This window comes from Nycticebus coucang, chromosome 18 (assembly GCF_027406575.1).
Source record: "Nycticebus coucang isolate mNycCou1 chromosome 18, mNycCou1.pri, whole genome shotgun sequence".
Classification (NCBI taxonomy): Eukaryota; Metazoa; Chordata; class Mammalia; order Primates; family Lorisidae; genus Nycticebus; species Nycticebus coucang.
This window is the reverse complement of record NC_069797.1, coordinates 12,513,953-12,530,326: the sequence shown is the minus strand read 5'-3', so window position 1 is coordinate 12,530,326 and position 16,374 is coordinate 12,513,953. Positions and strand designations below refer to the sequence as shown.

At 55.6% G+C, this 16,374-nt stretch overlaps 1 protein-coding gene across 4 annotated transcripts in view; it reads right to left on the bottom strand.

The window, feature by feature from the left end:
* Positions 1 to 632: 632 nt before the first annotated feature.
* Positions 633 to 16,374, bottom strand: part of PEMT (phosphatidylethanolamine N-methyltransferase) — a 76,884-nt gene continuing 61,142 nt past the window's right edge. For all 4 annotated transcript variants that reach the window (XM_053568461.1, XM_053568460.1, XM_053568458.1 and 1 more), the window contains exons 3-7: positions 13,762 to 13,877; positions 5,756 to 5,901; positions 3,935 to 4,046; positions 1,318 to 1,392; positions 633 to 932 (exon numbers count right to left, since the gene is read on the bottom strand). In XM_053568461.1, the coding sequence (XP_053424436.1) occupies positions 875 to 932; positions 1,318 to 1,392; positions 3,935 to 4,046; positions 5,756 to 5,901; positions 13,762 to 13,877 (507 nt within the window). In that variant the 3' untranslated portion in view covers positions 633 to 874. The remainder of the gene's footprint in view (positions 933 to 1,317; positions 1,393 to 3,934; positions 4,047 to 5,755; positions 5,902 to 13,761; positions 13,878 to 16,374) is intronic.

Genomic DNA, 16,374 nt, shown 5'->3' with positions numbered 1-16,374 from the left:
GATGATGTGTGGCCCAGCCACCAGCAGAAGAACCAGGGTCAGCATGTAACATGGCAGCACTGGGGCTAGGAAGAGTGAGGGGTTCCCTTCTAACTCTGGAGCCCCAGTGGTAACTCCTGACCCCACATTCCTGGTCACTGCCTGGCATGTGGCCTGCCTTCATCCCCTTGGATGGCACTCCTAGGGACATATAGGGTGCCCACTGTGTGCCCAGCCACCTGGTGGCATGAGGCTGTTCGGCAACTCTTAGGGAACGATAGTGTTCCTGCCCACCACAGACTGGGGTGATGAAGGACGTGACGACACACATCCACCTCATGTTGGCCAATGCTGACTGCCTCGCCCACAGAAGACGCAGCAGAGGGGTGTCCTGGGAGTGCCAGGGTGGGGGGTAAGGGCAGGTGACAGGATGCCAAGTTGCCTGGGAGTGAAGCCATGGTCACAGCCAGGCACATCGCTAATGCCTTCCGAGTAAGTCCCTTGTCTAGAAGCCTGGACATTGGAGTCCACCCCTCAGCACTGTGAGGCTTCAGTGCACAACAGGGCCAGGCAGCCTGGCATGAGAGCCCTTGGAGGGGCCCCTCCCCTCCCCTGCTCTTCCCTATGGATAGATAGATGCCTGGAGGGGATGCTGGAGTCAGGTGGCCTTTATTGGTGAGTTGGAGACATTGTGGGACAGCAGGGAAGAGGGGTTCAGTGGCCACATGGTGACACGTCCAGGGACCCCAAGGCAGCAGATGTCAAGGCACTGGAGCAGCCCATGCCAAGCATGAGGCCTGAGCAGCAGCTCGATGCCATCCTCCCCCGGGCAGGGCCTGGTGCCTGGGGTAGGCAGAAGGCCAGCCAGGCCTTTGGTGAAGCTGCTACAGCCCGGTCAGCTTCTCTTGTGGGACCTGGAAGCTTTCTGCCGGTAGATCTCAGTGGTGAATGGTCTACAGGGCAGCGGGAGAGGCTTCTGTCAGCTGGTCCTGGGCACAGGCCCCTCCCCACACCAAAGCCCTGCCCCAGGTCCTGCCCAATGAGCACAGACACCCCCTAAGGGTGAGGGTGTCCAGGTGGGGTGGATCCCTTCATCCACCAGAGATGCTGGGTGCTGCCGACTTGGAGGGTTCAGAGAGTGGGAGGGAACCAAGGAGTGGCCAGGCTATAGCTGGGTCTCACAGGCCCCACGTGTGTCCACTCTAAGCTGCTGCTGCCTCTAATCTGTGACCCTGGTGTGTCCTATCTGATGGCAGCCCGGCTGAGCCTACCCTGGCTATAGGGAGAGGTTCTGAGGGAGAGGCAGCCACACCCCTGCCCATGACAACCCCTACTCACTCCTCATATAGGACAGCAACCACGTAGGTGAGGGCCACCACCGCTGTCAGCAGAAGACCTGTGGGGCTGGCGTGCCTGTGGAAGACAGGCAAAGGTCACGGGTCCACATGGAGCCAAGGCCTCTCAGGGCCACTAGGAGCCCCTGCTATCCCTGGCAGAGTGTGCAGCAGCCCAGAGGCTGGACAGAGCACCTGCTGCAAGCTGTCCACCAGTGACCACCTGACTCTGCCACACAGCGAGAACCAGCAGCGTGTTAGTGATGGCACTAGAGAGTCTGAGTGCATCTGCCTCCGGTTTCCAGAAATAGCTTCTGTCCAGCTGCCCCCTCTCCCCCGCCCAACCTATTTCTATCATTACCTCTGATCCCACTGCTCCCACGGGGGCTGGACTGCCACATACACATCAGCTGGGAGGAGGGAGTCAGTGCGCAGGCAGGAGTGAGGGCAGGCCTGGGGCATGGAGAGAGGGAGCAGGGGAGCAGAGGGAGGGCAGGCAGAGGGAGTAAGGGGGCAGAGGGAGAACGGGCAGGCCTGGGGTGGGGCAGAGGGAGGGTGGGCAGGCCTGGGGTGTGGACAGAGGGGGCCCAGCCAGGCCTGGGGTGTGAGCCCTTCTCAGCTGCCCAGGCCATCTCTATACTACATGGCCCCTCCCCAGTCAGACCTATGCAGGAGCTCCAGGTGGTGGGGGATCAAGATAAAGGGGCTAGAGGACACCTAGAAACCCTGCAGGGACTCTCAGGCCTGCCTACTGCCTGCCCTCCACTCCAGAACCTCACACTGGCCTATCTGTCTGTCTGGGAGCTCTACAAGAAGGCAGGATAGACACAGAACAGTGAGGCCCAAGCCCAGGCTCTAGTCCCAGACCTGGTGTCCATTAGCAACCACTGTGGGTGCCGGGGGGGACAGGACTGCCACACAACACAAAGCAGGAGCCCCACCTGCCCTCATAGACTGGCTGTCACCTCTGCCGACTGCCCCCAGCACCAGGCTCATACCATGCAACCTGCCTGGGTGCTTGGGTTTTAGGAAGGCCCTGTCCCTGGGATCCTGGCAGGAGGGAGCCAGATGTGCTGTGAGGCACCTGGGAGAAACCCTGCTGGGTCAGCGTCTGGCCAGGTAATGGCTCATCTCTAATGACTCTCAGACCAGGGCACCACTCCTCAGCATGCGGCTGATGCTCCAGAGGGGCCTTGCAGGTACCATGCGATCCTGACAGCCATGGCTTAGCAGCCCTGAGCCTGGGATTGACACTCACTCCTGAGCAACAGGCACTGCTGGGGACACAGAGGGGACCTATTTGTGAACTATGCTCCTGGAGAGATGGACAACTAAACCATTGAGGATGAGGGACCGGGCAGGTCTACCTGGAGAAGGGGACATCAAGTTGGGTTTGGAAGAACTAGGGGTAGAGGTGGGGGGATTCCAGGTAGAGGAGGGGCTTGGGTGCTGGCTGCAGAAGGACCTGGGTGGAGGGGAGTTCAGTTCAGTTTGGGTCGCGCTGTGAGTCCCAGGTGAGTCTGGGACACACAGTCTAACTCCACTGAGTCCAGGGGGAGGGGCCAGCCTAGAAGGCAGGTGAGATGGACAGTTTACAGGCTGAGCTCTCAGGGCTGGAGACTGCCTGGTCTGGATGTGGGGTGGGAAAGGGAGGACCCTAGCCAGATCTCCAAGTCCCCTTTTCATAGTCCCAGGACTGTGGTGAGCGATCTCAGCTCTGGGTGTGGGATCCTAATATCCCACCATTTTAGAGTCACTCCTATTTGTTGGCCTTACAAGCCCTTGGGGCTGTGGGAACACCTGTAACATTTTAGGCAAGTGGCTTTCAATAGTTAAATAAAAGCGGCAGAATACTTTCTACCAAAAACTCTTCTATGGAAGAAAATGACTAAACCAGACCTGCTGGGATGAGAGGTGTGGTATAACACCCAGGGCAGCTCCCTGCCTCCTTCACTGCAGGGCTTCTGCCACATCCCTGTACCCCCATCAGAGCCCATACCCAGCCGAGGCCAATAGCAGCGCCAGACCCACTCCCTCCCAGCAGTGGAGGCCCCTCTGTGTGAGGGGGTGGGGCCCTCAACACAGGCCATGTTGCTCAGACTGGGCTGCCAGGGGCACAGGGGCTTCCATCAATGGTTGGCTCTGGGCCCCAGGCAGCCAGCAGATGGCTCAGGGCTTCCCCAGCTCTGATGTTCCAGCACAGGGGCAGCCTCAAATGCTTTTTACATTTTTAAATGATTAAAAGAAAAAAGAAATCAAAAGAATTTTTCACAATACATGAAAATGATCTGAAATGCAATTTCAGTGCTCTCAAACTGAGCTGCCTTTGTGCTTGACAGGCACTGCTTTCACACTGCAGGAGCAGAGCTGGGTGCTATGACCTGCTTATGGCCTCAGGCCTAAGCTCCCTGGCCTTTTAAGAGAGAGTTAGCCAGCCCCTGTGCTAGGATGCTGTTTGTGTCAACCTAGATAAAACCTGCTGAGAGGAAGCCCAGGATACCCTTGGCCTGCATGAACAACATGTTCCTCTTTTCTCTCTCCCAGGGCCCAGCCCCCAGGACTGTGCTGGGCCAGGCACCCTGGGAGGTGGCCACCAGGGTGACAGCCGTGCTGGTACTCACATGATGGCCCAGCCCAGGTAGTTGGCTGTGCTTCCCCAGTACATGGGGTTGTCCAGGATGTTGAAGGGGAATGTGGTCACTCTTGCCTCCTTGAGGATCCCAAAGTAATCACCTATAGATAAGAAAGGGCAGGTCAGGAGGGTCACTCAAGCCAGTCATCCCCTTGGCTACACCATTACTAAGGGAGGCCTCCAGAATCACCTGTGATGAGACCTGCAGGTGACACAGGCTCTGCCCTCCCGGCAGGCTCAGCAGCATATAGTCCTAGGGCACCCAGCAGGCATGGAGACCCCTCAGGGGGCTTGGGTCCCCCTGCTACCACCTCTTGACCTCTTGGCTACAGTCACGCTGGCTTCCTCTGCTTCCTGCCTCTGTATCTTTGCACACAAGGTCCTTCCCTTGTGATGCCCTTCCCTACTCTCTGTACAGAGATCTCCTCGCCCTTTGTTTTGTTGTGCCCTTAGGAGACCCTTCCTGACCCTCAGCTAAAGCAGCCTGCCTGCCTGTCACTCCCCCTGCCCCAGTGAGCTCGTCTCCCTCTAGGGGTCTGTGCTTCCTCCGGGGCCAGCTAGTGGCTTAGGGTTGCTCCACACCTCAGGCCGCATGGCCCTGGCTTCAGGTCCTGTCTGCCACATGCAGGGAGGTTGGCCCTGATATCACTGATTTCCCACCTGCAGCCCAGAGGAGCTGGACACGGTAGAGAGTGTGGCCATCAGACATCTGATCCCAGAAAGGCCAACAGTCCACCCACTTGCCTCATGGTCACAAGCCCCCTTGAAGGCTGCTCTGAGTAGTAAGAAATGGCTAAGGGGTCACGGATAGTGTCTGACACAGGCCCACACACAGTGGCCGCCACGAGCATGGTACAGTTGTCCAATAAAGGACACCACCAGTGCACCCTTCCCAGGCATCCTCTCCTCAGGAGGATAATGGAGCTTCATCAGAGGCAGAAAGTAGGGCAGCCACCCAACAATGGAAGAACATACAGAGGGGCTAGCAGGGCTGCGTCACTATCTGGAACAAAGGGGACAGGGCCTGCAGGACACCAGGACCCCAGGAGGCTCTTTCTTCTCAGGAAACAGGAAATGGGTGCAGGGCCTAGGGGCAGATGGCACAGAAACCCAATTTTGGCTTACTCATAGAGGGAAGTGGCCCCATTGCCCTACATCTAATGTGCTTCCAAGCCAGTGGGGGACAGTGCCGAGGCTGCAGTCCCTGGCATTTGTAGGCTCCCCCAACTCTGCCTGCACAGAGCCTGCTGGAGACACCTTCCCCCAGCACCTCTCCCTGCCACCCCTCCACTCAGGTTCAGCACCCTGAGCCCCACCTATGGTCTGACTCCATCAGTCCAGCTTCTTCCTGGCTGGGACCCCTCCATGGCTCCCAGCTTCCCAGGACAAAGCCTCAGCTCCTTGCATGGCCTCCAGCCAGGCCACGGCCTTTCCCCACCTGTGTTCCAAGGCTTTTGCCTCCTTCCCACCTGCCCACACCTGTCCAATTGCCAGATCCAGGCACTCCAGATGGCCCCTTCCCTGACCAACCCTGTGACTGTCTCAAGGCCCCTTAGGGCCAGGGCCAGAAGACAAAAGCTCAGTGCCCTAGAGTTAGAGGAGCTATTAGGCCCCAGCCTCCCATTCCAACCAAGGATAAGCAAGGCCTGGAGGAGGGAAAATGCCCCGACTGAGCCCAAAGTTAGGAGTAGGGCCAGGGGACAGCCCTCAGTGCTCCCCACATCACAAACAGCCAGGCAGCAACACAAGGTGCTGCCCCTCCCATGGACCCCAGGTCCTGCTCAGGTCGCCCCAGCCCTCAGGTTCTTACCTAGGAAGGTTCCTGTGAAACCCAGAGCGAAGAAGCTGGAGAGCACAAACATGACACCCACTCCCAGAAGCACCAGGCCCAGGCCGTAGGCCGTGGGGTTATCCAGGCTCTCCACCCTGGGCTGGCTCAGCATGGCCTGCGTGAAGCTGCAAGCAGAGGAAGGGACAGACAGACCTGTCACTGTATGGGAGGAGGCCCCACCTCTTTCACCCCCAGGGTGCCCTAGAGAGTAGCTAGCTCAGTGCCTCCAGGACCAGGCAGAACAGGAGTGAGTGAAGCAGCTATAGGTGGGACCCAGGCCACCTGGCAGCACTGACCTGCCCTCGCTGCCACCAACGAGGGGCCCACAGCTGACATACTTTTTGAATTTTCAAAAGGAGCCAGTCAACCTGACTTGCATGCCCAGCCACCCACGCCCTGGGCACCCAATGTGAGGTTTAAGGTACTTCAGAGGCCCTCTGTGTCCTCCTCCACATCCCGTCAGGCTCCCTTGGGATCAAGCCATTGACCAAAAGGGGTGACTATGGCAGCACATGCATGAGTTTGGAGGCTCAGGTTCTTTGGTTCCCAAAGCCCGAGGGCCTGGGGCCAGCAGGACACAGGGGCTGGGCACGTGTAACGGGTCTGGGCAGCAGATGAGAACACACTCAGAGGATATGTGTGCGAGTGAGTGTGTGTGCCAAAAGTGCATGCCCACTCTCCCCACAGTCTCGGCACTCAGAAGAGACATGAAGATCTGCTCCCTCTTGCAGATTACACTCATTCTATACCAGGCACTTCCCAGCAAGGGAAGCTCACCACCCACCCATCCACCCATTCACTCATCCATCCATCCATCCATCCATCCATCTACCTACCCACCCATCCATCCATCTATCTATCATACAGCCATCCACCCACCCATCCATCCACCCACCCATCCATCCGTCCATCCATCCATCCATCCACCCACCTACCCACCCATCCATCCATCTATCATACAGCCATCCACCCACCCATCCATCTGTCCATCCATCCATCCATCCACCCACCTACCCACCCATCCATCCATCTATCTATCATACAGCCATCCACCCACCCATTCATCCACTCATCCATCCACCCACCTACCCACCCATTCATCCATCCATCCATCATACAACCATCCACCCACCCACTCATCCACTCATCCATCCACCCATCCATCCATCTACCTACCAACCCATCCATCCATGTCTATCATACAGCCATCCACCCACCCATCCATCCACTCATCCATCCATCCATCTATCCATCATACAACTATCCACCCACCTACCCACCCATTCATCCATCCATCATACGGTCATCCACCCACTTACCTGCCCTCTCATCCATCCATCCATCCATCATACAGCCATCCACCCACCTACCCACGATCCACCCACCCATTCATCCATCAGTCTATCCTCTATCCACCCACAGAACCATCCATACATTGGTTCACTCATCCATCACAAAGTATCTTTGTTTGCCAGCCTCTCTCAAACAGATCAAATTTACCATTTTCATTCACCCATAAGTAAATTCAGAATGTTGTAAAAACTATCCTCACATTGAGCTAAAGACAGACACATCTTTCTGCCTCCCTAAAACTCTTTGTACAAGTAGACCAACAGCTCCTAGGGACAGAAGCTGTACTTGTTCCCCAGCACTTAGCCCACAGGATGGGCGTCTTATGAGTGTTCATCACTGCAGAGAAAGCAGCAGCTGCCTTCCCCCAGCCCTGGAGTTTAGAGCAGAGTCAGGAAGGAAGGAGGGGAAAGGGCCTGTGGACAAATAGCCGATGGGACCCTGTGGGCAGAGGCTGCATGATGACCTGTCAAACAGTGTCAGGGCAAACCTGGCCACCAGTCACACTGACCAAACCCCAGATCTCTACCCCCACCCTCCTCCCTAACTCCTCCTGCAGTGTCACTTATAGTTTCAGGCTCAGAGTCCTGGGCTGCCATCAAGCCAGGCCTCATGTGCACCCAGCACTGTGCCTCTGGGTACCCCTGTGACCCTCTACCCTGCACACATGCCATGGAGGCCCTTGAGCTTTGGCACCAAGCCTCAGCACCCCACACTCTCTGCCTGCAGATGGGTGTGGCTCACCTGCAGGCCCCTGGCCCCTGGACTACCATTGCACTGGGGACAATGCAGCAGAAAGTATGTGTGTGGGTGTGGACGGGAAGAACATCCAGAAAAAGGGAGAGTAGGTCTGCAAACCTTTAAGCTGGAGCACAGTGCAAGGCAGGGGATGGCGGGAGGGAGCCTGTAAAGCAGAGACCTCAGCAGCAGGATCCAGTTTGAAATGTGCCATGAGAGAAGCAAAAGGGGGGATCAGGCAGGCTGCAGTAAGAGTCATAATAGCATGTGAGTACTGGGGCCAGGGCCAGGTCTGAGGAGGCTAGAGGGTCGCTGTGGAGGGGGACCCTGTGGCCATTACAAGTACTACCCCCTCCTGCCCTAGCAGCAGAGAACGGGGCCAAGGCCCACCACCAGGCCTCAGGTTCAGGTTTCTCTGCCAGAATCCATCTGCATCACTCCAGCAGGCAGCAGATGGAAGGGAACCTTCTCAACTAACATGACTGAGCCTGAAGCCCAGCATGTTTCTGGGTCCAGCTTCCCTGGGGGGACAGATTAGTAGAAAACGGATTGGCTGGAAGCAGATTCCTGATGAGGGGCAGATCTGGGGCCAGGGACAGGACAGCCTAGGCCCCAACTAGGGCAGTTTGGCTGCCCCAGACCTGACCCCACCCCAGACTGCAACCCTCCTCCCTCCCCACCATGGCTCCATCCCTGGGCTGGCCTATCTCCTTTTCCATTCCCTTCTCCATGACGACTAGGCTCCCTGCTAAGTGCTCTCTGGGACTTTTACTCCAAGAGTCAGCAGAAACACTGGACTGGCTCCTCCCTGATGTTCAAACAGTGCCCTCACTCAGCTGCGTCACCCTATGATTCCCAACTCCGGGTTTACTGGAATTGCTCAGACCCAATTAGGTGGCTGCACTGTTCCAACTCCTCCGGTAAGCCAGGAAAGCGCAGTCCATTCCACGGGGAAAATTAGCAGAGGGATAAGTAGCTCTGTGGCCCCAGGCCCCTCACAGAATGAAGTAACAGAGGCAATTTCCTCTGGAAATATTCAGCACTGGTGAGGGGAGACGTGTGCATTTGCTTCAGGTTCTTTTCTGAAGACTTGGATTGAGCTTTCGGTTACCAGTGTGACTTGACAGTCTGCGCTGTGCCCTTAAGTCCCAGAAATCCTGGGGGGAGGTGGCAGGGGACACTGCCATCTGCACAGTCCCTGCCTTGCCCTTAGTTGGAGGGGTCCAGGATATACACGGCCATAGGCAGTATCCACTGCCCCACAGTGGCTGCCCCGCTGCCCCACCAAACACTGCCTGACTCAGTCATCCGAGGGCATCTCCACGCCACTGTCCTCAGCAGGTGCAGCCTGGCCATCATTCATGTGTGTTCTCCTGCCTCACTCTTACAGCCACTTGCTCTGTACATTTCATCTCAGACAGAGCAATTCTACTCAGAAATTAGTCAACTGATGGGTTTATTTTTTTCTAATACATACTAAAATAAACATGTAACTACTAAAATAACAAAAAAAGTTCATCTGTGTAACTCCCGAAAGTCATCAAGGGACCTGAATTTCAGGCCAAAGTCTGTGCATTTGAACAAGTCGCCACCATTTCAAAATGTTTCCAAATTCCACTGACAGCTTAGGGAGCCTGTTTTGTTTTATAAACCAGGAAACCAGTGTGTTGGAGGCAGGATGGGAAAGGGCCAGTGGCTTCTCCTGCCTGCCATGACCTGGAGACAGCAGTGAAGGACAATAGGCAGCTCCATCTGCTGGGGACCTGGGGACCTGGGATCCCAGCTGACTCCTGGCTCTTCCCAGACTTGGTATGTGCATTTGGGGGCAGGAGAGACTGCTCTTCCATCTTCCCAGCTGCAAGGCTCAGCCACTGGCCTGGCAGAGAAGCTTGCTCCACCTGGGCCCCCAGCTGCTCACCCTGCTGATCTGCAGCCCCCCTGGCCCCCCGAGACCCACAGGTGGGCCCAAATGTGGGACCCATCCACAGCGCCCTGGCCCAAGCAGGGGATGGCAGGGCTGTATGCACCAAGGGTGTGTGCACAGACCCCCATTGCTCCACAGCTCAGGCCTCAGGCCTCCACTGGCCTCCACCCAAAGCACCCTCTACTTCCGCATGCTTTGAATCCCACCTCTGACCAAGGCCCTCTCCTCTCCCTTCTGATATGGCCCCAGGGCAAGTGCGGGCTGCCCTCTTGTGAGGGGTTTCATAGATGAAATTCAGGTCCCAATCAGTAGACCCGGAGTCTATCAGAAGGGGGATGGCCCTCAGTGGGCCTTTCAAAGACAGTCTGCAGGACAGAGAGACTAGACCAACAGAGGTGTCTCCTGCTGTGGGGATGGCCACGAGGCATGGAGCTATGGTAGGAGGAATTGTGTCCTGCCAGCAAACTGCCAGTGGGTGTGGGGAGGACAGCACCCTACCCCTAACCCTTGCAGAAGGACTCGCAGCCCCAACCAACACCTTGACTTCAGCTTTGGGTGGCCCTGAGCAAAGACCCCAGCCCATGGGCCTAAAATTGTCACATAGAAAGTTCGTGTGATTTTAAGCTGCTAAATTTGTGGGAATTTGTTCCACAGCAATAAAAAAACTAATACACTTTCCTCCCCAGTCCACAAAAATGCTATTTGTTCTGTAAAAATCCAGACCAGAAATCCAGAAAAATACCATTTCTCTGGGTACACTGGCCTGCACGGCACCCGAACTCTCATTGCTCTGTCTGACTGTCCCCTCTGCCCATCCCTTCCTCCTTTGTGCATCCACTGGATCCCCAGACTGTTCTGACCACATCCCAGAGCAGTTGCAGCTGGGCCCTGGGGACACATGGCTGCAGGGACAGAGTGCCACATGTGCACTGACCTCCTCCATGTCTGGCTGCTTCACAGTCACTAAGCAGCTTTGGAAAACACAGACTTCCTAGGGGGGCTGAACACATGAACTCCCGCTCACCTGCTCCCCAGCCCAGCCTGGGAGCACCTCCATGTTGAGGATGGTGCCTGATTGCTGGTACCAGAGCTTCTGAACCATTAAACAGATACCTGAGAGTTGGACTCAGTGGACCAGAGGGAGCCCTAGGGACCACAATTCCAGCAAGATCCTAGGCTATTGTGAAATGCACTGGAACACAACCCATCAGTGGCTGGGGAATGGCCCTGGAGCCTCTCTGATGCCCTAATCACCCCAGCTACATCCCCTCCTGTTGCTGCTATCAGGACAGAACATGGCCAGGCAGGAGAATGGGCTGCAGCACAGCCCTGCGGAGCCCCACCAGCCCTGCCCACATTAGAGGGCAGTAGCTTTAGGCTACCCACCTCCGGCTGAGGCTGGCTGTGCCAGGGAGTGGCCGCGGGGAAGGGGCCCAGACAGATGCCCTCTGAGCCCATCAGCCTCCCCTCACTCACACTTGACAGACAGAGCAAACAGGTCTGTGCTAATTGCCCACTCGGGTCTGGACTCAGCACCATTTACCTGCAGATAAGGACAGCTCATCCTGCCTGGGCCCTCCCAGACCACCTGCGGGTGCACAGCTGATACAAACCAGCTAACACAGTGGCCTGCTCTCACACCCCGCAGGAGACACCAGTGACTGCTGGGCCCTGGCCTCACACCTGCCAGGAGCTGCCGAATGCTCCCCTTGGACTTGGTTCAAACCTGTACACGTTTCCTGCCCACCACCCCTATTTCTGCTGGGCACAGAGAGACTTGTGAACACAGTCCTAGCCCCTGGAGATGTGGTCTCACAGGGAGATGAGAACAACACATCGGAAACATTCAGAACAGGTAGATCCACAGGGAAGGAAGGCAGATTGGTGTCTGCCAGGGGCAGGGGGCAAAGAGGGTGCTGGCTGCTTTGTGAGTTAAGGATAACAACAAAGTTCTAGAATTTAGGGACAGTTCTAGAACTTTGTTGTTAGACAGGAGTGGCGGCTGCACAACATTGGGAATGTACTAAATGTCACTGAATTGTAAACCTTAAAATAGTTAAAATGGCAAACTTCATGTTATATGTATTTTACCATGCAAAAATGAATACCCACTTCTAGATATTGTTTGGAACAATGTCTGGGAAGGGGAGATCAGGAGCCACAGGCTGCTGCAGGAGCTGGTCCTGGGGGTATCCTCTCACCAGCCCCGCCCCAAAGCCCATTGGCCCCAATGGTCCCCTTGTCCCTGGCCCATGATGACAGTGGCTGAAGAGGGAAAAACTAGACTGGGCTGGAGGAGAGGGCTGAGGCAGAGGCCAGGTCAGGGGAGGGAGGAGGGACACTTGAGGTACACAGGGCATACCCGCTGCCTTTTCATCCAAAGGGTAAGAATAAGAAGAGAAAACCAGTCCTGTGGCTGCCCATGAGCACCCCTTCTCTCCTCCCCAAAACCCCCTGGGGTGGCTGGGCCAGCAAGAGAATAGTCATGGACCTGCCAGCTGGGCAGACCCCATGTCAGGGCCGACACAACATGGAAAGGTCTGGAGATCAGAAAAAGTCAGGAGCACCATCTGTAAGACACTGGACACAAGTCACCTTCCCCAGCTACCCAGGAAGCTTCCCAAGAGCCCAGTGGGAGTGGAGAGTGACCTAGAGCCCCAGAGCAGCGAGTAGGGGCAGCCCATGCTGCATGGCGGACAGGGGGTCAAGCAAGGATGCCATGGTTTGATTCTCATCTAGCAAAACCACCCTTGTACTGTTTGGAGGCTGGGTCTGAGCCAGGAGCCACTGAGGAGAGGGCTGCGCTTCTGTAGTGAGTGAGAGGAAAGAAGGGGGGGGTCTCCAGGGGGCACAGGGTAGACCAGGCTGTGAAGTGGTGGGAAGCAGTCGAGGATGCCTCCGAGGTTTCTGGATTGAGTTCCCCATTGCAGGTGGGCTGGGGCAGGAATCAGAATTCAATGGAGACACAGAAGCCCTAAGGAAAGGGCTGACAGAGGGGCTCAGGCAAGCCAGGGGGCTGGGTTTGCCCTTGGCCCACCACACACCAGCCTGGGGCTCCTCTGATGAACTTGAATGCCCAGCCTGCAAGGGCAGTAGGGATAGTCTGGGCCCTGAGGAAACCTATCCTAGCTGCCCATACCTGGCAGACAACTTGTGGCACTGACTGGTATTTCAAGGCAATCACTTGGTCAGGCCTAGCTAGTGGAGCCCCAGCACTCTGGAGGGTGGAAGTGATAAAATAGCTCTGCTTAGCCCCTACCCTCTCTAGCCCTTTGCCCATCCTCGGCCTAACCTCTCCTGCAGGGAAGCACAAGCATCTGGACCCAGGGGCCATCCCAAGTAAGGAGAGATACTCCCTAGTGGCTTGAGAGAAGGCAGGAACAAGGATGAGGGCCACTCCCCACCCCATATAGATGTCCCACTCACATGAGCCTGGCCTGGGTGGCCCTGGTATCATGACTACTGCATTCGTCTGGCCCAAATGGACTAAATCCCTTCTACCCAGTCCACTGCCTATTCTCCTGCCCTTGTCAGGGCTCAGTGAGCTGTAAAGCCTCAAGCAAATTGTTGCTTCCTGCTAAGTCTCACTCTCTTCATCTGTACAATAGGACTCTTCCCTATCTGGAGAGCCTGGTAGCTGGTCAACTTGCAGGCCTTGCAGGCCTTGCAGGCCCCAAGCCCCTCACCCTGTTGTGGGAAGTTCTCACAGCATTCATCCCAGGACCCTGAGACGCTGAGATCCCCAGGCCCAGAGATAATGGGCAGTTCCTCAAAGGGCTGAGAAACAGAGGCCAGAAGCTGGAGGCAAGTGGGGAAGGCTACTTCAGCAGGTCTGGCCCCTCATACTGCCTCCAACAGCCAGACTGGCAAGGGCACCTTGCTGGGTTAGGTGTCTCTGGAGCAGAATTCCCCATGTGCCACCACCCTTGGTCTCAGGTGCGGGACACTCCGCCATGGCACGGCCTATACTTACCAGTGCGAGCGAAGGAGGTTCAGGAGCAGAATGGAGCCACCCAAGGCGTAGCAGGCCAGGTGTGGGGAGCTGAAGGCCCTGCTCAGCTTCCGGGTTTTGTGTTCCCATCTCGCAACCTGCATGGCGGGCAGAGAGCAAGAGTGAGTGAGAGGTGAAGTGCTGGGGTGAGTCCAGGGCAGGGCATGGGGCAGGCCTCCCACTAGGTTTCCAAGCTCTGAAGCCCCAGCTTCCAAGGAAGGAGAATGACAGAGGAGCAACTGCCTCAGGCAAAGGCATGCCTTAGAGCAATTCCACTAGCATTTCCCACCTGTGCTTAGTTCAGTCTGGACAGGACCTTCTGGAAGCAGCCCTTCAGCCAAACAGAACCACAAGCCCACAGGAGGAAAAAGATACATGGCCACCAAGCCTTGTCTCTGAGTTGAGGTCTGATGTCATGCCTGCCTTGGAACCACAGGGTCCCAGAAGGCCACTGCAGGCAGTGAGAGACAAGGACTGCCAATGGACACCCCGGAAACTGTGGAAGCATGCAGAAGAGTATGGGAGCGTGCAGAAACGTGTGGGAGTGTGCAGAAGCCTGTGGGAGTGTGCAGAAGTGTGCAGGAGCATGCAGAGCATGTGGGAGCGTGCAGAAGCGTGCCGCAGCCCAGCCCCAGGCCCCATTCCTGCTCCAATTGAGGACTCACAAGGTGTATACCCAAGGGGCACAATGAAGGAAGGGGATCGCCTCACTCTCACCCCAAACTCTGCCTAAGAGCTGTCCCAAAGCATAGATTTCACAGGCGTAATTGTTAGCCACAGAGCACTTTTATTTTTTCAATCTAAAAGCATTAGGAATCTCTACATTCAACTGCTAATGGGGAGAAAGAAGCCCTTCCTGCCTGTCTATGCTTCCTGCACATCCAGTCAGCTGGCTGCTGCTTGGCATGTAGATAAATAGATTCATCTCAGGAAGGAAGGAGAGGAAAGGAAGGCAGGGAGGGTGCAGAAAAGCAAATACAGAGTCTGGGAGTCGCTTGTGGGGCTCTGATATGAATCCTTGCACATGTGTGCCTGTGCATGGGGACAGATCTGGGAGTCCTGTGGGGGAACTGGGCTGTGGGGCCATTAAAGCCTGCCCTACCCAGCCTGTCTTCCCAAATGGACCTACCTTTCTGGGCAGAGAGATTAGCAGTGATTTGCCCCAAGGCCACTGACTCCCTGCCAGTCTGGCACGTTCTCGGAACCCCTTGGCAGTAGCAGGCTGGGGGATGTTACAGGAAGGAGAAGACAGGGAGGCAGCTCTGGGCCTTCCCCATCTCCGCTGGCACCTCTGCCCCAGGCTCCCAGAAGTGTGCAAGCCCTTTATCCCAGTCTAGGCAGGTGAAATAAGGCAGGAGGGCTGGGGGAAGGGGAGGCTGTGCAAAGGTGCTGGGAATGGTGTGTGTGGAGGGGTGCGGGAGGGTCCCAACACCCAGCAGCCTGCAGGAGGCACCTTGGGGCCCAGGGCTATTCACTTAACACTCCTCAGGCTACTTTGTGGTTTATTTTTTTAACTTTTAATATAAAACTCAAAGTGACTTTTAGTGGTGCAACGATCACCTTTATCTAAGTCTAGAACATTTCCTTCACCCAAGTAGGAAGTCTGTCCCCATTAGCACTCACCCAGTTTCCACCTCTCCCAGTCCCAGGCAAACCATAACCCACTTTCTGGATCTATGCTTTCGCTTACTCTGGACACTACATAGCAACAGAGCCCTGTGATATGCAGTCTGTCCTGTTTGACTGCTTTCCCTTCACATCAGGGTTTAGGGTCCATCCACAGCACCGCACCTGGGTGAGTCAGTCCTTCTCACGGCTGAGGATTATTCCATCATGGAAAGACACTGAGTTTCCCCTAGCCATCCCGCAGTGGACAGACACTGGGACTGTTCCTGCCTTCTGGCCATTATGAACAGCGCTGCTATGATCAACCTTGCACAAGGTTTTTTTGGCCATGTGTTTTCATTTTTCTTGGGTAAATATCTAAAACTGGAATTTCTGAGTCATAGGATAAATCTGTTTTTAATTTTTTGAAGAACTGCTTATCTTCCAGAGAGGATGGGCCACTTTGTGTTCCCCCAACCATGCACAAAAATTCTGACTTCTCCACGTCCTCCCCAGCACATGCTGGTTCCACAGTAAAATGACAGCTGTTCCAGTGGGTGCAGAGTAGTGGCTGGGGTTTCAATTTGCACTTCTGTGACTGATGGTGTCGCGTCTTCATGCATTTACTGGCCACATGTGTGCCTTCTTTGGACAATACCTATCCCTTGACCATTTTTAACTTGAGTTTATTGTCTTTTTGTTGTTGAATTGTGTACATTCTTCTGGTTTTTGTTTTGTTTTATTTTTTTGAGACAGAGTCTCACTCTGTCATCCTCAGTACAGCACTCAGTAGAGTGTTGTGGCATTGTAGCTCACAGCAACCTCAGAATCTTGAGCTCACCTGTGCACTTCAGCCAATTTGGGGCTGAGCATGGGGCTGCAGGTGCCATGGGCTATGCATATATCCTTCCTTCCTTTTCTTTCTCTTTCCTTCTTTTTTTCCTTCCTTCCTTCTTTTTTTTTTTTTTCCCCCCACAAATCTCTCCCACA